The following is a 21,814-nucleotide window of genomic DNA, read 5'->3' on the forward strand; positions in this document are numbered from 1 at the left end:
GGCTCGGACTCGAGTCCTCACACACACTATACGGCTCTGAGGCAGGCAGAGCCTCTAGATTTTCCTTCAAATTAATATCAGATGTGTATCTTTTCCTTTCAATATGTATCTGGGGGGGGGGGGCAATGTAGCCTACGTTTTTTGTTCTCCCATTTTGGTACTGAAATCAGAATCACCCGCTAATTAACCTTCATCCGGTAGTTTACTATTATTCCGGTAAAACATTTCACAAGCCATTTAAAGCAATTCAATGCTGAAGATGCGGTGCAGATGTGCAAGATCAGGAACAGGCCGCCTACCTGGCGAAGCTGGGCACGGTGCTCAGTTTGACTAGGCTACTGATATTTAGCCTGGGGTTGTTCGGCATGCAAAATGACACAGTTACAAGCTGAGTTCCACACTGAAGGAGAGGACGCATCAGTGGTGGGTTTGGCCTTCTATTTGTACACACACAAGCTCCCGCAGGCACCTGACACGTCAAAACGTCAGCCCCGTTTGTCCTTCAAATATCAAGAAATAGTGCTCCTGCGTTTATTTGTATTTTTCATTACTTGAGGTGTCCTGGGGTGAGATCGTTTTTTTGGACAGCCATACACACTACTTTGACCTTGCCCTCTGGCATGGATGGATCCATTGGCAGGTGTGTCTAGTTGGCATTGCCTGACGTGACTTCGCAATTCTGAACCACAGTGCTGCTGACCTGATCTGGAGAGTGAAGCGCCATGTTGTCCATCAAAGGACTGAGGCTGGATCCAACACTATGCCAAGCACTAGACTATAGAGAACACACCAAAAGGGTTCTGCTTGGAGGGAAGAACTTAACTTCTCTTTGAAGTCTGTAGACTGTCACGACTCCAATACAAGTCACTATTCAGTGCTTTCTGTAATAAAAATAGATATTTTAAAAATGTATAAAAAATGTTTTTAAAACAGTCACGACTCTGTATATAAACCTTGCCCGGATATCGCTATATGATACAGCAGAAAGAAAGATCACATTTACTGGTGATTGATGTCTCCCAAGGACTTTCCAAGAAAGGTCTATTGAAGTGTATTTAATTGAATGTGTGCCTGGATAACTGAAGTTAATGGAACTCTGTAGCTGACAGACAGAAAGGCCGAAGCTCATTGCAGACAGAAGGGTATTGAATTAAATATGTGCCTGATCTATGGTGGTTAGCAGAGTTCTGTAGCTACTGCTCCTACCAGGCAGTTTACTGTAGTATAGGCTGGTCTGATCGAGAAGAAGCCCAGGGGGACAGGAAACAGGGTCAGGTAAACATGTGCACCTGAACACAGATTGATCCGTTGGGGCACACATGGACATACAGACAGAGAACGAGAGAGGCTAGAACAGAGAGGGCAGTCTGAAACGCTGCACTGATTTTTACTTTAGGAGCTCCTACCCCTGTGTTACTAGCTTTGTGCATCTTTTCTCAACACCTGAGTAATAGTCAATGAGCAAGCTCACGTCAGTGACCACGTTTACATGCGCATAGTATTCTGAATAATAGCCCAATCCCGATTAAGGTATTATTTCAGGATAAGCTGTTTACATGCAGCTTTGACATTCCACTCACGAGTATCCCTGTATCCATGAATAAAAATAATATTCCTATTCAGTTTTTTTTTGGACAGGGGATGCAGGATAATTATTATTGTTTTAAAGTTAAGCCTCATTTAGATATTTTTTCTGCTTATAATTTCTGACATTAGGTAGGTTATTTGTTAGTCAACTTGTCTATAATTACATATATGCAGCTTCTCTTTGTCATTACTTGACGCTCTAGAATATTAAATAAAGCCTTGCTCACCAGAATGATGTCAGAAAATTATAGAAGGAATGCATAAATCTAGTTGACATATGTAAAGTTCTTTCATTTCTGCTTCTCTCACGGTGGCGAAGACGTTTAGGGACCAGGGAGATTTTCCATGCAAAATTCCCCAATGACAACACCCAGTAAGATTTATTTATTAAATAGGTCTAAAAAATACATTAAAAAAAAGGCAGGTTTAAGGTTCTGAATGAAAGGTGAAAAGACGTATTTCCTGGACGTTTTGGTCATTCAGCAGACGCTCTTATCCAGATCGACTGACAGTCAGTGCATTCAACTAAGGTAGATAGACAACATATCAGTCGTAGAAAGAAAAAAACAAATCTGTAACCGTTACTGAGAATGTTGTTGAAGTGGTCTGTTGGTTTGACTCCTTTGAACATCGCTGCCAATTTAAAAGCTTTTGAAAAATGAACATAAGTGCATGGGACAGATGGGAGCAACAATACATATTATGTTGCAATCAGTTGGTGCCTCTTTCCTTTCCTATATTAAATAGATTTAAAATGTATTAGTGTGACAGAATGCTTAATACATTGAAAACGTATGTGCAGTTGAAATGTGGGTATAGAATGAATAACAAAAAAAATACATTTTCAACAGATGTAAATGCAAATTTTTAACTTTCATTCAGAACCAAAAATGTACCTGATTTCAACATCAGGAAAATACGTCCTTTCATCCTCCGGAAAGTTCTATGACCAAATTTCTCAATGAAGCATTAGATCAAAATAATCATCTTTCACTGAAGATACTCGACCAAGATTTGTTTTCTCGGGCAGGGACACACACAAAGCAGAGACGGGAGTAGAGGTCACGATACATTAGACAACAAAAGACGCAGGTAGGTCTCAGATGAAACTCATAAAAGTGCAGGAGGAGCTTGCGGAGTGTGCAAAGCTGAGAGGGGGAAAGAACCTCATGGCATTTCCCACAACGTTGTGGTTCCAACTCTAATCAAACCCATAGGAGTGTGGATGTGAATCCACGTCTCTGTCCCATAGGATCCCTCACTAATAGAGGCCATACTTTCACTACACTAACCTCCGGTAGGCATGACTGCTTTCTTATACATTGACCCCAGTGGGGATAAGTCAGTTGGGATGTGCCCTTTAAAGATACTATAGCTTAAATGACAACACGTCTGGGGGAGTTTTCAGCCCTGCGTCAAAGAATCTACAAAAGCAAAATCCCATTGAGCTCTGATCAAAACTAGTGTACTATATAGGGAATAGGGTGCCATTTCGGACACATCCAGTCTACAGAGTGCAGGTTTTAAAGCCATCCCTGGAAAACAGTAAATGTGCTGAATTTCTGGGGGAGATGGCAAATATATTCTTTCCTATTTTTACACACAATAGTTATGGCCAAAATTGAGAAGGAGTGCACTGACTGAAATTAACTTGAAAACAACCGTCAGCATTTGTGACTGCAATTATTCTTCCAGTGTCTTAACGTTGTTTGGTCAAACTGAAGATGGCATAGCTACCCACAAAAGCACCAACACTGTTTACAGTCAAGCACCAAAAGCGGACCCTGGCTTTCAAACTGTCTACCCACACCCACCAACCCACACACAAATCACCTGTAGATCAGTTTTAGAGGTGAGGTACATTCATGCCAGACGTTCTGTCCTGACTTGGTGTTGTTCCGCACCACACTAATTCACCAGCAGCATTACTGCAGCCTGGCACGGGAAACTAAAGTGATTACCATCACAATAAAACAACCCTAATGAAATTATTTGATTCCCAACGACATCATATGTGAGCGACTAATAAAAGAGAAATTAGCATGAAAAAAAATATGATAATTGAGACAAATGGGGAGGTAGAATTTTGTTTTTGGATTCATAATAGGCTAATGTGGCATTTAGGTTTGACAGCAGCCAGATGTTGGCTCCCATTGATTGAATCCCATTCATTTCTCACTTCGGTGGAGAAGTCTATTATTGTCTCCCTATTTATAGCATGCATTCCAACAGGAGGGGACATAAGGGCAGCAACCCTATGGGCCCTGGTCAAAAGTAGTGCACTATACATGACATTTATATTTTTTATTTCACCTTTATTTAACCGGGTAGGCTAGTTGAGAACAAGTTCTCATTTACAACTGCGACCTGGCCAAGATAAAGCAAAGCAGTGCGACACGAACAACAACACAGTTACACATGGAATAAACAAACATAGTCAATAATACAATAGAGAAAAGTCTAGAGTGTGCAAATGAGGTAGGATATGGGAGGTAAGGCAATAAATAGGCCATATTGGAAAAATTATTACAGTATGGCAAATTAAAACACTGGAGGGATAGATGTACAGAAGATGAGTGTGCAACTAGAGATACTGGGGTGCAAAGGAGCAAAATAAATAACAGTATGGGGATGAGGGTAGTTGGATGGGCTATTTACAGATGGGCTATCTACAGGTGCAGTGATCTGTGAGCTGCTCTGACAGCTGGTGCTTAAAGCTAGTGAGGGAGATATAAGTCTCCAACTTCAGTGATTTTTGAAATTCGTTCCAGTCATTGGCAGCAGAGAACTGGAAGGAAAGGCAGCCAAAGAAGGTGTTGGCTTTGGGGATGACCAGTGAAATATACCTGCTGGAGCGCGTGCTACGCGTGCGTGCTGCTATGGTGATCAGTGAGCTGAGATAAGCCGGGGCTTTACCTAGCAAAGACTTATAGATGACCTGGAGTCAGTGGGTTTGGCGACGAATATGAAGCGAGGGCCAGCCAACGAGAGCATACAGGTCGCAGTGGTGGGTAGTATATGGGGCTTTGGTGACAAAACGGATGGCACTGTGATAGACTGCATCCAATTTGCTGAGTAGAGTGTTGGAGGCTATTTTGTAAATGACATCGCCAAAGTCAAGGATCGGTAGGATAGTCAGTTTTACGAGGGTATGTTTGGCAGCATGAGTGAAGGATGCTTTGTTGTGAAATAGGAACCCAATTCTAGATTTAATTTTGGATTGGAGATGCTTAATTTAAGTCTGGAAGGAGAGTTTACAGTCTAACCAGACACCTAGGTATTTGTAGTTGTCCACATATTCTAAGTCAGAACTGTCCAGAGTAGTGATGCTGGACGGGCGGGCAGGTGCGGGCAGCGATCGGTTGAAGAGCATGCATTTAGTTTTACTTGCATTTAAGAGCAGTTGGAGGCCACGGAAGGAGAGTTGTATGGCATTGAAGCTCGTCTGAAGGTTAGTTAACACAGTGTCCAAAGAAGGGCCAGAAGTATACAAAATGGTGTCGTCTGCGTAGAGGTGCATTTGGGACAAAACCAAGACGCTTGCCTTGTGCAGAGAAACATGCTTGGCTTGAGACAGGTTCTTTAATATTCTAGTGGCTTGGTAGGCTGTTATTTTGCGGCGGGTTTTTAGCCACCGAAATAATGAAATGACCATTGGATTTGGGTAAGCTCATTTAGTAGCAGAGGGCTACCAGCCAGCACAGAAACCACAAACGAAGAGAATCGGGACTAGAATCTGTACGTGTTGTAGCAAGCTCAGTACAAAAAAGTGTAGTGCTTTAATACACTTTCGAAGCTTTTCTGTGTTCAAAATATAGAAGATGAACACTGAACAGGGGGAGAAAAGGGAGGGACAAAGGGAATGAAGAGGTGGAGATTAAGTCTTGCCCCCTGGGGGAGAGGCTCTGATCCTCCATAACAACGGTCTCCTTTTGAAGAGGGTGGCCCTCCTTGATTGTTAGTATTAATCTGAAGGAAAGCCTAAACAAAATTACATTTTAATACATGTCTCCTGGACCTCATGGATTTCTAATAATCCCACAAATCCTGTTCGGAGCAGCGCAGAGGCGAGAGATAACAGGGGAGGAGTAGGGTGAAAGCTGAAGCGGACTTTGATTCAATCTGTTTTTTTGGACTTGTTCACAATGCTCACTATCATACAGGTGAATTGCACTGGTACTTAACTATATTTGGCTATCCATGACCGATGGAAAACACAGAAACTTCAAGACAGATTCCAAGGGTTTGTGATAATGTACATGTATCAGAGTGTGACTGTGCCCTAATGTGTGTCCTGCTGGCAATTAAGTGAGTGGCCCAAGCTGATGCTACAATCTCCAAGGCCTTCCAGCCTGCCAGGCCTTGCCATGGCACGGGGGAGATCGATGCCCCCTCTGTTTAAATAGCCTTAATTTATAGCAGGACTAGCAAATGGAATAGTCACTGACCATTGATCCGTATGGGCCGAGGTGCTGGATCGGAGGGAGGGAGGGAATGGCTCAAAGTTCCCTGGAGTCCCATGCATGGTTATTCATGAGAGAGGGAGTTACCACTCTCAATTACCAGTTTAAAGACCACACACACACACACACTCCGGTCTCCAACACACACACAACAATAGTGTTCCTCGAAGGCCACAGTGACTGCTGATTGCAATAGAGTTGCTATAGAGGTAACGTAGTCGTCACAACGTAAGCAATAGGACTACAACAAATACATGGTAGGAATGACATCCAACTGCTCATCCCTGCATTCATGTGTCCTTCCGATACAGATCAGAATTTGACCCCAAAAGGCGCTCCACATTCACGTCAAAGGCTATCTACAGTACCTGGATCAGACTGCTATTCAGCATGGATTTACTGCTCTCCTGAAGAAGATTCACTGGTTATCATGGCGATTATATAGTCATTTTGCATAGCGAACCGAGATATTTTAAAAGGATGAAGACAATGGCAAAGATGGAGGAAGCTAGCCCAGCAGAAACCAAGAACTGCAATTTGTGGGCTTGATATTGCAGCGTGCTTTTGAGGATGTGTGGAAATCATTGTTGGAAAGCCAGTACTTTAGAGTATGCAGAGGTGGTTGGTTCATTGAAGTGCTAAAGTGCTCATCTGCATGGATTCCAAATGACTAGCTCTGATTTTGAAAGAACCCAGATATCCTTTTTCGACGTCAATGGTCGCATGTCTAATAGGCCTAATTCATTTACTGTGTGCATTTAATTCATTCATGATGGATTACTGATTAAGACTGCAAAGCATTCTAAATAGCACACCTGCCTCATTTCGCTCCTGCTACAATGGTGTGGATGTCAATTTAGTATTGATTTATTGTATTGGAAGATGGGATAATTATATTCCTCTCTCTCCATCTCGTGCCACGTGTGTGTGACCATGTGTGCGGCCTCCACGTCCCTCTAACGAGGAACTGAGACAGGACAGGGGTGCGGTCTCGCGTGCTGAATCAACAGCTGTGTGGGCACATGGGTCAGGGATCCTCTGATACACAGACAGACATCAGGCCTCACCATCACATGTCATTGGTGGAACATCTCTTATGAACGGTGCCATGGAGAAAGAGCTCGGAAATGAAGACAGTGTTTTGAAGTCAAGCTTACCCGCTTAACCACAACACAGTGATATCATAAACACAGACGACGACTGATATTCTTTCCTAAACATACCATGGAGGTCAGGCCATGCAGCGGAGCAGGGTTGGCTCTTTCTTGGGGCATTGCAAATCTCATAACTTACTTCCTGGAAACATTTGAAATGGACATCCCTTCTAGGAGGTTTTCATATCATCTGAGGAATGTTTGTATCAAATGTTATGCTTTTATCCACAGCAGGCCCTGGAATATCAGGAAAGAAAACAGAAGAGATGAAGTGCATCTCTGGTGGGTCTACGTCTGACCTCTGGTACTAGTCTTTCTAGACAGACGGGTTGCCTCCCACAACGTAGGCCTATCAATGTCCTGGCTTACACGTCTGTACTCATACAATGTCCGTTTGGCATAGAGGAAAGGGCAGAGTTCAGACATCCTGATTTCCTACATCACTGCCTTATCCACTTGTTGCCATAGCGTAAACATCCCCCGGACACAAAATAGTAGCTAGTAAGATGGAGATCAGATGTTATTTTTAATGAGTGCATTTCACAAGTGGCTAGTTGGCGTCAACCACCTTCACTTAAACCACCACAAAAGGTTTCACCTGCAAACTTTGTTTTTGAATTACAACATTTTGGCATGTCTGCCTTGTGATTTGTTGGGAGAGTCTGTCTGAAGAGGAACCTCCCCGGATTTTTTTTCTTTCTTTTCAAAGTTACCATGACAATCTGCCATTAATCCCAGACCTAATGCTGTTGCTCTTAGCTCTGGGTTTCCGATACTACTCTTATACAAGCCATACTGATGTTTAACTCCAGGGGCCACATCTAGAGAAGGGTTTCCTAAACTTGGTCCTTCGGGCCCCACTAGGTGTTTGCCCTAGTGGGGCATGATGAGTTGGTGAGTTCATGATGAGTTGATGAGTTGGTCATTTAAATCAGCTGTGCTAAGGCAAAAAGCAAAACGTTGACCCAGAGGGGGCCCCAGGACCGAGTTTGAGAAACCCTGGTCTAGAGCGTCACATCAGGGTCAAGCCCTGGACATGGCATAGCTCCTCAAAAGGATCTGCTATTGTGTGCTTATGTATTGGACACGGATATGAACAAGAGTCTCGCTCTCTCTGGTATAGTAGATTCAAGTCTGGCTGTTCTGTACAGGGCGCTATCCGACCTGGTTTACTCTATCTAGCCTCTCTCTCTCTCTCTCCAGTGAGCCACTGCTCATCCACTAACAGCTCACTCTATAGTCCCAGTTCAGGCTGGGGGTGAGCGAGCCATAAACATCTAATAAGGAACCGTTGGGGTTCTCCTCAATGAGTCAGGTCTACTAACAATGTACTTTGGGGTTAGGGTTGGTTTGTCTCACACTGCGCCATGTCACTGAACCTGAATGTCATTCAGTGTTACAATGTATCCTTTCAGAGGACTCTAGCCCAACCTCTATCCCTGACATGGACATCTATAGGACAGAGGCAAACCCATGACTATTTTGGGGTACCATAAATAACATAGCTATCCCATAAAGCCCAATACCACTAACACACAACGGCAGCATTAGACAAGCCCAAAATGGAGGCAGAGTTTGTGGGATTCGGAGCAACAACTAGGCCGACCATGATAGAGTTTCTGCAGGCCTATCCTGCATCGGAATCATTCACAGACTTGCACTATACTAGCAGGTATACACACAAACACACACACAAGCCGCTTTGCTTCATGTGCTCACCACCCACATCGACATGGTCACAACTCAATTACAGACATCTCCACAGGGACCAGATTCCACCTTGACCAATGGGCCTTGTAATTGGGCAGCCTGCCACCTCATCCTGAGATAGCTATTACACTACAGACACTGTTGGGCTAGCTGGACATGATCCTGCTGATTTTCCACAATGCAGCACATCATTTATGGGCCACTTGATAGCCCCATCACAAGCCACTCCTCTCAACAGCTTCAACTCTTTAGATACAAAACCAATGGGGACACTAGTACCACCACCCTTATTATCCATCACTGTCAATCTACAGTGCCCTCCTGAATTATTGGCACTCTAGGTAAATATGAACAAAAATGGCTGTGAAATATCATGAACCTAAGCTTTGAGTTAACATTGTTCAAAGAAAAAAATCAACAATAAATAATTATTTTATTTAAAAACATGCGTATCAGTTATTGGCACCCCAAGTAATTCTTAGAAACAAAATCAAATTGATGTATATTCCAATTAAGATTTTACTTTTTAAAGTTAATGTGAGTCTTCCATGACTTCCTGTTTCACTGGGGTATAAATATGAGGTGACACACATGCTAAACTCCCTTAGTCATCCATCAACATCAGAAAGGCCAAAGATCATAAAAATGAAATGAAAAAGGTTGTTGACGTTCACAAATCAGGCAATGGCTATAAAAAGATAGCTACACACGTGAAAATACTTATCTCCACTATTAGGGCAATAATTAAGAAATGTTTAACAACTGGAGCTGTGATGAACCTGCCTGGAAGAGGACGCAAGTGTTGTGACGTTGGTACCATTAATGCGATGACGATTGTTTTATCAAATAATTACATACCAGGTTCAATTATTACTTGATTAATCATAACAATTAATTAAGTAGTAATCTGGGGCACCACGGGAAAAGTTTAGTTAACGAGTTAGTTTCCCAAATTAACTCTAAAAATGTCAATATATCAGTCATCCATTAATTATCATTATTACCTCAGTCTCATTCTGAACGCCGTAATATCCTATAAATCTGCACAAACCCCAGTCTCCATGCTGAATCAGCAATACACAAATTGGCTTATTTATTTACTAACTAACTAATCAAATAATGACAAACACACACAGGATAAATTATACATTGTTTACTAACATAATACAATGAAGTCCCTGGTGGACTAACCCGATATGATGGCTTGTTACTATGGAAGGGGGTGGGGAACGAAAGAGCGGGAGGAGAGACAAAGGAATTCAACTATAGTACATACAGTGGAATAATACGCTCATCGTAAATGTGGATATTTAGCACGCTAACAAGCGCTCATTCGGATATATAAATGCAAAGTACATATTTACGCTTGTATGTCTGTCGTCTCGCTCTGTTGAAATCACTCGATCAGTCTGTGGAGAGTAGTTCATCAGAAAGTCTCTGGTTGTGTAAGTCTATGGTGGTCCACCAGAAGTTACCATGTCCTTTGTGGTTGTAGTAGGTTGGTCTCGGAGTGTCTGTTAGAACGGAAGTTCCGGAGGTGTACCACGCGGTGTTCAGCGGGCCTTATCCTTCACTCTGTTTAGAATAGATACCCTAGAGGTACCTATAGCGGTGAGAGGAAATTGTTCTTTGTCTCTCATTTTCGCTCGAGTTTCCTAGGCTAACAGTGCAAAAACAGCTGCAGACAATGTTCCTGTGTGGTCTTTGAGAGTTTCTAACCATTTTGTACCTTTCAGCTCAAAGGCGGTCACGCTGGTCTTTAATTTTAAACCATTTCTCAGCCTTGTAGCCACCGCTTCACGCTGTCTGGTCTAGTAGTCTAACCATTTCAACGTGTGGATGATCCTCACGTTGTCTGGTCTAATGTAAATTTCATTTTATAAACACTTGGGGAAAAAAGGCATTCCCTCCTTTGTCATAATGTCTGTGCTCAAGTAGGCGTGGATACTGACTGGGTAAAACTTTACATGAAAGACAATTCCCTCATTTAGAAGGCTAAAGTCACCTATCATCTTCTCACAAATAGTTTCATATATAATCATTTTTGTTCCACAACATTTAAATGTAAATCTGATAACTGGGACATATACATTTGTTGAGTTACCGCTATTTGGTTATACCGTCCTTAATGATATCACACAACAACTGATCTGACATAATTGTTCTTTAAGTCCCTCCCGACCAATTCCCACATTCTTGGTGTTGGAAATGTCCAACCTTTTTATGTTACAGTACTGCAAAGTCCCTCTCTGTGGTAACAAAGGGATTTTTAACTTCCATTTCTGCAGAGTGGGAGGGGGAGGGCTGATCTGGCTCACCCAAGAGGGAAAGTCATGACAAGTGTATTTTGCCCCCACGCACAATGAGAAGGATGGCTCAAGGGGATTTTTTTTTGCCCAAGGACAACAGTTGGAGAATTTCAGAAGTTGGATACATCAAGTCTCCAAAGCTACAAGTGAAACACCACCTCCATGCCAACAAGTTATTTGGAAGGGTTGCCAGAAGAAAGCCTCTGCTGTCACCAAACCACAAACGTAAGCCCCTGGAGTTTGCTAAATGTCATTGGAACCAGGTTCTATGGTCTGATGAGACTAAAATAGAGCTTTTTGTCAATAAACACCAGAGGTTGGTTTGGCGTAAAAAGAGGCGTGTAGAAAATAACCTAATCCCCACTGTGAAGTATGATGATGGATCTGTAATGATGTGGCACTGTTTTACTTTCAAAAGGCCCTGGGAACCTTGTTAGGATACATGGCATCATGGACTCCAAGTACCAGGAGATTTGCGTCCAAAACCCGTCTGCCTCTACCAGGAGGCTAAAACTGGGTCGTCGTTGGATCTTCCAGCAGGACAACGATCCAAAGCATACCCCAAAATCCACAGGAAAATTGTTCACTGACCATAGACTCAAGCTTTTGCAATGACCATCCCAGTCCCCTGACATAAACCCAATTCAAAACCTGTGGGGTGAGCTGAAGAGTCCACAAGCAAGGACCAAGGACTCTGAAGGATCTGGAGTTCCTCTATGGAAGAATGGTCTCAAACACCTTCCTGTGTGTTCTCCCACCTCATCAAACATTATAGGAGACGACTCAGAACAGTCATCTTTGAAAAGGGACAAAGTACTAAACACAGGAGTGCCAATAATTGTGACATGCATAAATGCAGAAAATGCAGAAATAATTATTTCTTGCTGACGATTTATTTTTCACTCAAAGGTTAGATTGATATGATATTTTGAGTCAGATCAAGCAGATAAACAATTACATTTTTTCACAGCATATTTTGTTCATATTTACATAGGGTGCCAATAATTCAGGAGGGCACTGTAAATCACCTTGTAGTAAATAACAGTAGGCCAGGGACCATTAAGTAGATTCACCCGCAGGCCAATTTTTTCTTGAGCGGATGGTCAGGGGGCCGGAACATAATTACAAATAATTTGTAGACAGCATATTGACCGTAAGCCCAAAGATATTTGAATAAAACTATTTCAAACCTTGCTTACATTTGCATACGATCACATAGTTATATTATGTGTGGGAATACTTTAGAACAATTATTATTTATTTTTTTATGTTCAGTCTTATGTCCAACAATAAAAAAATATATAAAAAATGTCAATCACCCATAGGGGAGCCGCCAGTTGGGGAAACCTGCCGTAGGACATACACAATCAAAAGGGGTAAAGAAATTAAATTAATTGAAGCAAAACAATGTATTCCTTGTAGAACATAAACTAGCCTAAATTATTTAGGCATATTTTCTAGCAGTGTTAGAGAAAGAATGTCCCTTTGTCTTACCCCAGGAATCTCTCCTGTTTTGGAATGAACATATGAATTAATGTTTTATGGTTACAAAATAATTCTGCGCCTGAAGCACAGTGTAGAAGCCTAATTCTGCCATATTAGCAGAAGTGTGTTAATGTCATTTGGCTGAATATCTAGCCAATAGGGATACTAAGTCAGCCGGCGTACCGTACGGCAATGTGACACTTGGTATTATTGCCGCCATAGCTCTCCATAACAGAATCTTTGAAACAATCAGGTATCTAGTACTGCAGGAATCTAACAGCACCTTTCATATAAGCCCTGGCAGGTGTAATAGATACACAGAAATCCCACTGTCACCATTTACTAGAGAAAAGCATTGAAATTCCACTGCAAAAGCACCTAGGGTTGGCCTGAAGCAGAGTTATAATGAATTTCTACAAATGGGGAACAATATAGACGAAGGCTAACCTTAACAAGGTTTAATGTGGAAGTCTCACTGCAGAACAAATTGTGGTCTTTCCTAAAGCAGTAGACCCTGATGATAGTAATGCTATATCAAGATGTTTCTGCCATACAGAGTGCAAGACAGACGGGAAAAGATTTTTGATGTACCAATTCCATGGCACAGGGTGAATGAGTTGATATATAAAACAATGTAAGATTCAAGAATGTGTGCCTTTCAGCTAAAAAGATTGTACAGAATTCTTGCCACCAGCAAAATGTTTAATATTTAAGGCATACAATCATCGCAGCTCTCTAGATTTTGTTGTGAGGATACGTAATCAATAGACCATTTGTTCTCGGTTACTGCCCTCAGGTAGCCTGTTTCTATTCTCAGGTTCATGAATGGCTGAAAAAGCATAACATTCATCTAAAATTGACCCTAGAAATAGCATTGTTGGGAGACCTAGAGAGACCTGGTCAGTCGATTACTAATACACTCTTAGTAAAAGCATTTTATCTTCAACTCACAATCTGCAGATTCTATTCGATTAGATAGATTCAAAATGTATGTTAAACATCACAGCATAGTTGAAAGATGTCGCCGACAGAGATGGTCGCCTCGCTTCAGGTCCTTAGAACACTATGCAGTCAATTGTTTTTTTATGTATTATTTCCTACATTGTTAGCCCAGAAAATCTCAAGTGTTATTACATACAGGCGGGAAGAACTTTTGGATACAAAAGCGATGTCAACTTACCAACATCACGACCAGGAATACGACTTTCCCGAAGCGGAGCCTTTGTTCGGACCACCACCCTGGACATGGGATCTTATCCCAGAGGCCGACCCAAAACAACACGGTCTCCGCAGGAGAGGCAGACGGAGCGGCCTACTGGTCAGACTCAGAAGGCAAGCACACCATCCACCGCTTCCGAGCATATTATTTGCCAATGTTCAATCTCTAAATAACAAGGTGGACGAAATTAGGGCACGAATTGCCTTCCAGAAAGACAGAGAGTGTAACATTCTCTGTTTAACAGAAACATGGCTCACTCGGGATATGTTGTCAGAGTCGGTACACCCACCTGGTTTCTTTATGCATTGCGCCGACAGAACCAAACATCTCTCTTGTAAGAAGAAGGGCGGGGGTGTCTGCCTTATGATTAATGACTCATGGTGTAATCACAACATACAGGAACTCAAGTCCTTCTGTTCACCTGACCTAGAATTCCTTATAATCAAATGCCGACCACATTATCTTCCAAGAGAATTCTCTTCGATTATAGTCACAGCCGTGTACATTCTCCCCCAAGCAGATCCCTCGTCGGCCCTGAAAGAACTTCACTGGGCTCGATGTAAACCATACATCCTGAGGCTGCATTTATTGTAGCTGGGGATTTTAACAAAGCAAACCTGAGAACAAGTCTCCCTAAATTCTATCAGCATATCGAATGCGCGACACGAGCTGGTAGCATTCTGGATCATTGCTACTCTAACTTCCAGGATGCATACAAAACCCTCCCCCGCCCTACCTTCGGCAAATCTGACCACGACTTCATTTTGTTGCTCCCAGCCTATAGACAGAAACTACAAACAGGAAACGCCAGTGCGCAGATCTATACAACGCTGGTCTGACCAATTGGATTCCACTCTTCAAGATTGCTTCGATCACGTGGACTGGATATGTTCCGGATAGCCTCAGACAACATTGATGTATACACTGACTCGGTGAGCGAGTTTATTAGCAAGTGCAGCGGAGATGTCGTACCCACTGTGACTATTAAAACCTTTCCTAACCAGAAACCGTGGATTGATGGCAGCATTCACACAAAACTGAAAGCGCGAACCAGCGCTTTTAAATCATGGCAACGCGACTGGAAACCTGACCGAATACAAACAGTGCAGCTATTCCCTCTTGCAAGGCAATCAAACAAGCAAAGTGTCAGTATAGAGAAAGTAGAGTCGCAATTCCACAGCTCAAACACGAGACATGCGTGGCAGGGTCTACAGTCAATCACGGATTACAAAAAGAAAACCAGCCCATCTTGCTCCCAGACAAATAAAACTTATTTGCTTGCTTTGAGGACAACACAGTGCCACTGACACGGCCCGCTACCAAAGCCTGTGGGCTCTCCTTCTCTGTAGCCAACGTGAGTAAAACCTTTAAACGTGTTAACCCTCGCAAGGCTGCCGGCCCAGACGGCATCCCTAGCCGCGTCCTCAGAGCATGCGCAGACCAGCTGGCTGGTGTGTTTACGGACATATTCAATCAATCCCTATCCCAGTCTGTTGTCCCCACATGCTTCAAGATGGCCACCATTGTTCCTGTTTCCAAGAAAGCTAAGGTAACTGAACTAAATTACTATCGCCCCGTTGCACTCATTTATGTCATCATGAAGTGCTTTGAGAGACTAGTCAATACCCAATACCCTAGACCCACTCCAATTTTCTTACCACCCCAATAGGTTCACTGACGATACAATCGCCATCACACTGCCCTATCCCATCTGAACAAGAGGAATACCTATGTAAGAATGCTGTTCATTGACTATAGCTCAGCATTCAACACCATAGTACCCTCCAAACTCATCATAAAGGTGGAGGCCCTGGGTCTCGACCCCGCCCTGTGCAACTGGGTCCTGGACTTTGACGGGCTGCCCCCAGGTGGTGAAAGTAGGAAACAACATCTCCACTTCGCTGATCCTCAACACTGGGGCCCCACAAAGGTGATTTCTCAGCACTCTCCTGTACTCCCTGTTCAACCATGCACGCTTAAAACACAATCAAGTTTGCAGACGACACTACAGTGGTAGGCCTGATTGCCAACAACGACGAGTCGGCCTACAGGGATGAGGTGAGGGCCCTCGGAGAGTGGTGTCAGGAAAATAACCTCTCACTGAATGTCAACAAAACAAAGGAGATGATCGTGGACTTCAGGAAACAGCAGAGCGAGCACCCCCCCCCCCCCCCCCCCATCCACATTGACGGGACAGTAGTGGAGAAGGTGGAAAGCTTCAAGTTCCTCTGAGTACACATCACTGACAAACTGAAATGGTCCACTCACACAGATAGTGTGTGGTGAAGAAGGTGCAACCACAGGTTTCTCCAGAGGGTGGTGCGGTCTGCCCAACGCATCACGGGGGCAAACTACCTGCCCTCCAGGACACCTACAGCACCCGATGTCACAGGAAGGCCAAAAAGATCAAGGAACAACAACCACCCGAGCAACTATCATCCAGAAGGCAAGGTCAGTACAGGTGCATCAAAGATGGGACCGAGAGACTGAAAAACAGCTTCCATCTCAAGGCCATCAGACTGCTAAACAAAAATCACTAACAGAGAGGCTGCTGCCAACATAGACTCATATCTCTGGCCACTTTAATAAATGGACTTAAAGGTATCACTAGTCAATTTAAATAACGGCACTTTAATAATGTTTACATATCCAACATTACTCATCTCATATGTATATACTGTATTCTATACCATCTACTGCATCTTGCCTATGCCGCACGGCCATCGCTCATCCATATATATATGTGCATATTCTTATTCATCCCTTTACATTTGTGTGTATAAGGTAGTTGTTGTGAATTTGTTAGATTACTTGTTAGATATTACTGCATTATCTGAACTAGAAGTACAAGCATTTCGCTACACTCACATTAACATCTGATAACCATGTGTATGTGACCAATAAAATTTGATTTGAAAGAGCTACGGCGCGTAGAAATCCGAAGAGGGTGGCCAACAGAGATAGGTGGGATGGGCTGAGGGAAGCTGAGGGTTGGGATGTGGAATTGGAGACAAGTGGGAGTGGAGGTGCTGGGCGGGGATAGAATGATAGTCAAAGATAGTCATAATAAACAAAAAAGACAGTTTGAATGACCCTGAAGGGCAACGCTATTACATCCATTGACTGTTTGCCTGAGGCTGAGGCCGTACAGGTGCTTGTACACGTGTACACATGAATATACACACTCATATTTAAAAACGCACACCTGTGCACACACATACACATGTAAATAGTGCCACACATGAACTGAAATGTATACAGTTGGCCTTGCTGTTTTGATTTTTGTTGTCGTTGATATCTTATTTTTGCATTGTTGTTTTCTGTTGTCCCCGTTTTGACAGATCTCCCTCCAAGTCAACGTGCCCTTGGGCGGGGCGCTTGACCCTGGTTGTTCCTGTGGGTCGCTCTGGACGGGAGACGGTTAGATGACTGAATGCATCGGAAATCTTGAGCGGCTTCACTGCATGTAGATTGTATGTTTACATTTTTTTCCAATTATTAAATAAATACAAAAATTTAAAAACGGGATAAAAATGTTTACAAAGAAAATACTGCGTTTCCTTTCTGAAAGGCAAACGATGTGCTAGTTCAACAGCAACTTTGCTTTGATGGAAGTATGCAAGTCAAATTAAATTATCAAGTAGACCTACTCCAGTCAAATGTGATAATGAAGTTAAATAAATTAAATGAGATCTAAATAATCTGGAAAAGCAGCTGTTTAAAAGGGGAGATCTTAAGATCTGCACAGCTGTAGAACCTAACCATATTTTCTGGATATTGAACGCACACAGTGGTCTCCAATTAAAGTCTCTCTGGTTTCAGTTCATCATTCATGAGCTACTTTCAAAGACTGAACAAGATTAACCTTATAACGAGAACCAAGGGCAACTGCATAATATGAGCAACACAGGTTGGGCCTTTATCCATTCACCAATAAAAAGCCCTAGTTCAGTAGACCAGCGTAGAGACTTAGGACATGGTGCAGCTGGACCATAAGGACGTCTCTTACCCTGTCCTTCATCCTCCAGCTCTGGGCCAGGGCCTTGGAGCCCTCGATCTTCTCTGAGTGGCGTTTCTTCATGAAGGCCAGCGGCAGGTTCCAGTCGCTCATGTCCGCCTCCTCCTCCTCAGCCAGGCACACGGCCGGCGAGAGCAGCAGTTCCGAGTCCATTTTCATCAGGACCCTAAGGGAAGAGATGGAGAGGAGGTCAGGTTGAGGTCAATGTTAAAAAGGTTTCTTCATTCAATAATAGGATATTAATGTTTTTAACCCTCAATGTTTTTGTGTAACATTGAGGAATATGATAAATATTTAACATGCATCCATCAGATGCAATCTATTTTTGACCTGAACTATACAACCATTTTAAGTTCTGCTTCCTAATGACTAGGAAAGTTTGGGCAGCATTGGGTTAGCCATAGACCAGCTCACAATACCGGTCAGATGAGGAGCAGCTCTGGGTTAAAAACTACCACCACCTAGCTTTGGGACTCAACATCGGAAGTCTGTATTGATTGGACTCCCTGAGTTGTGAAATGTTCTGGTGACTGGCAACGTTAAATAACCCTACCACAATATAGCTGGCCACACCAAAAATAAAGTGTTTCCTGTCAACAAAGCCATTTGTATAATCTCTTGGAACTCTACTTACCAGACGTAAAGTGAAATGTGACCATAGCTATCAAATAAACTAGAGGTCGCCCGATTAAATCGGAAAGGCTGATTAATTAGGGCCGATTTCAAGTGTTCATAACAATCGGTAATCGTCATTTTTGGACACCGATTATGGCCGATTACATTGCACTCCACGAGGAGACTGCGTGGCTGGCTGGCTGACTACCTGTTATGCGAGTGCAGCAAGGAGCCAAGGTAAGGTGCTAGCTAGTATTAAACTTATCTTATAAAAAACAATCAATCTTAACATAATCACTAGTTAACTACACATGGTTGATGATATTACTAGTTTATCTAGCTTGTCCTGCGTTGCATATAATTGATGCGGTGCCTGTTAGTATATCATTGAATCACAGCCTATTTCGCCAAACAGGTGATTTAACAAGCGCATTCACGAAAAAAGCACTGTCGTCGCACCAATGTGTACCTAACCATAAACATCAACGCCTTTCTTAAAATCAATACACAAGTATATATTTTTAAACCTGCATATTTAGTTAATATTGCCTGCTAACATGAATTCATTTTAACTAGGGAAATTGTGTCACTTCTCTTGCGTTCTGTGCAACAGAGTCAGGGTATATGCAGCAGTTTGGGCCGCCTGGCTCGTTGCGAACTGTGTGAAGACCATTTCTTCCTAACAAAGACAGCCAACTTCACCAAACGGGGGATGATTTAACAAAAGCGCATTTGCGAAAAAAGCACAATCGTTGCATGAATGTACCTAACCATAAACATCAATGCCTTTCTTAAAATCAATACACAGAAGTATATATTTTACCTTTTCATTCAACCAGCACTTTTGTGCGTTTTGCCAGCAGCTCTGCTGTTTATGACTTCAAGCCTATCAACTCCCGAGATTAGGCTGGTGTAACCGATGTGAAATGGCTAGCTAGATAGCGGGGTGCGCGCTAATAGCGTTTCAAACGTCACTCTCTCTGAGACTTAGAGTAGTTGTTCCCCTTGCTCTGCATGGGTAACGCTGCTTCGAGGGTGGCTGTTGTCGATGTGTTCCTGGTTCGAGCCCAGGTAGCGGCGAGGAGAGGGATGGAAGCTATACTGTTACACTGGCAATACTAAAGTGCCTATAAGAACATCCAATAGTCAAAGGTATATGAAATACAAATCGTATAGAGAGAAATAGTCCTATAACAACTACAACCTAAAAGATTGAAGACTCATGTTAAAAGGAACCACCAGCTTTCATATGTTCTCATGTTCTGAGCAAGGAACTTAAATGTTAGCTTTTTTTACACGGCACATACTGCACTTTTACTTTCTTCTCCAACACTTTGTTTTTGCATTATTTAAACCAAATTGAACATGTTTCATTATTTATTTGAGGCTAAATTGATTTTATTGATGTATTATATTAAGTTAAAATAAGTGTTCATTCAGTATTGTTGTAATTTTCATTATTACAAATAAATAAATACAAAATCGGCCGATTAATCGGTATCAGCTTGGTATTGGTCCTCCAATAAACGGTATCGGTATTGAAAAATCATAATCGGTCGACCTCTAATAATAACTACAACCTAAAACTTCTTCCCTGGGAATATAATACCATATTCCAGCTGTGTAGACAGAGGTAAATTTCGTGGTAGGAAGTCTCGCTTGAAGTGCATGGTCTAATGGCTGCCTGCTGTCTAACTCAACAGGAATATGGTGATGTTCAGGCTAAATTTGGATTCAGACGTGTATTTAATAGCGAGGGAGACAATTAACTTTACATTTGGTAAATACAGTTTCTCGAGATTATACATATGCCATTGTTAACAGGAAAGTTTTTTTGGTGAAGCCAGCTATATTGTGGTTGGGTTATTTTCTGTTGCCAGCCACAACTCAGGGAGTCCAACCAATACACAGACTCCGGGTGATGTATCCCAAAGCTAACCACCACCCATAAATAGCATGGACAATAACATTAGCAATCTCACATCCCTAGCCCCCATTCACCACAGGTGGCCCTGGTGAGTGATGGGATATGAACAAACAAAGTACAACCATGCAAGACTCGTTTGTCATCATGTGCTGTAGTGAGCATATTCTCGTTCTAATATGTACATAACTAGTAGTTACCTGTATTTGCATTTGACACGGTTAACATTAGCTGTGTACAAAGGTTTAAGTCTGACAATGACGTCTCAGCAGTGAATTCCCTTTAAATTAACTTAGCAGTCAAATGGTAGATAATATGCAGAATGGACTGGCTAACTTACACGGAAAAGCTATTTTCTAAGGGGATAGTACATATTGCAGTATGATACATAACAGAATTGGAAATCGGTAGAACGTCAACCTGCATAGATAGAACCATGTTCGCGCGTGGCTGTTCTAGAGTTGAGTCGAGTTTGACATGTTAGCTTGTGGCTAACTAGCAGACCTTTAGCCGACTTCATGACAACTAGCTAGTATTGTTTTCACATTTTTGTACTTCATGCTTGTAACACTGTGCATGCTTCATGTTACTTGTGGAACTACAAGCTACAGTAGTTTGATAAACGTTTTAGAAAAGACTGACTGGCAAGTGAACCAGATGTGATAAAGGCAATTTCTGCACAGGGTAGCGTACAGACCTTGGCGCGGTACAATCCTCTTCGATACGGGGTGGGAAACCTCTCCGTCTCCTGACTATTATAGACGCGGTCGCACAGAAAATTCTTGAAAGAAAATTGTACGGTAGCGTCCACAATTTATAAACAATGTCGTACCCGACAGGTCCAAGTTCGACCGGTATGTTTTTGCAGGGAAATCTACGGTTTCTCTCCCCACGGCTGCTCTTTGCTATGGGAAGGGGCTCGAGACGAGGCCCATCTTCACACGGACACTCTGCCACAACCACGCCACGCGCTGTCAGGCTCGAGCTGTCAATGACGCTTGTCGTATGGTCTTCTGACACAAACGTGTGTCGACGAGGCAAATGTTGTAAGCTACTTGCCGTGAAATTAACAAACAATTCCAACTATTTCTCCAGAGACACTTCTTCAGCACTTCAGCAAGGGCGCCGCCATCTTGGGAAAGACCCACAATGCACTCAGGGTTGGACTGAAGATGTCATTAAAAACGTCATCATGGTCAGTGAATGTCCCTTTCCCTTTCATCAAAATAAAAGTAAAATAGTCAAGTCCAAAATATTCCGTTCAGTTCAGTTGTGATGTCTCATTGCGATCCAAAAAGATACTTCCTGTACATTTTGAGAGATTGATGTT

General features: G+C 42.6%; 1 protein-coding gene across 1 annotated transcript in view; it reads right to left on the reverse strand.

Annotated features, from left to right (window-relative positions):
• Nucleotides 1-21,611, reverse strand: part of LOC120032502 (regulatory-associated protein of mTOR-like) — a 178,314-nt gene extending 156,703 nt beyond the window's left edge. Inside the window, exons 1-2 of the mRNA XM_038978613.1 lie at nt 21,182-21,611; nt 17,937-18,111 (exon numbers count right to left, since the gene is read on the reverse strand). Coding sequence (XP_038834541.1) covers nt 17,937-18,104 — 168 coding nt within the window. The 5' untranslated portion in view covers nt 18,105-18,111; nt 21,182-21,611. The remainder of the gene's footprint in view (nt 1-17,936; nt 18,112-21,181) is intronic.
• Between the last annotated feature and the right edge of the window lie 203 nt (nt 21,612-21,814).

The sequence above is a fragment of the Salvelinus namaycush genome, chromosome 39 (genome assembly GCF_016432855.1).
Source record: "Salvelinus namaycush isolate Seneca chromosome 39, SaNama_1.0, whole genome shotgun sequence".
Lineage (NCBI taxonomy): Eukaryota > Metazoa > Chordata > Actinopteri > Salmoniformes > Salmonidae > Salvelinus > Salvelinus namaycush.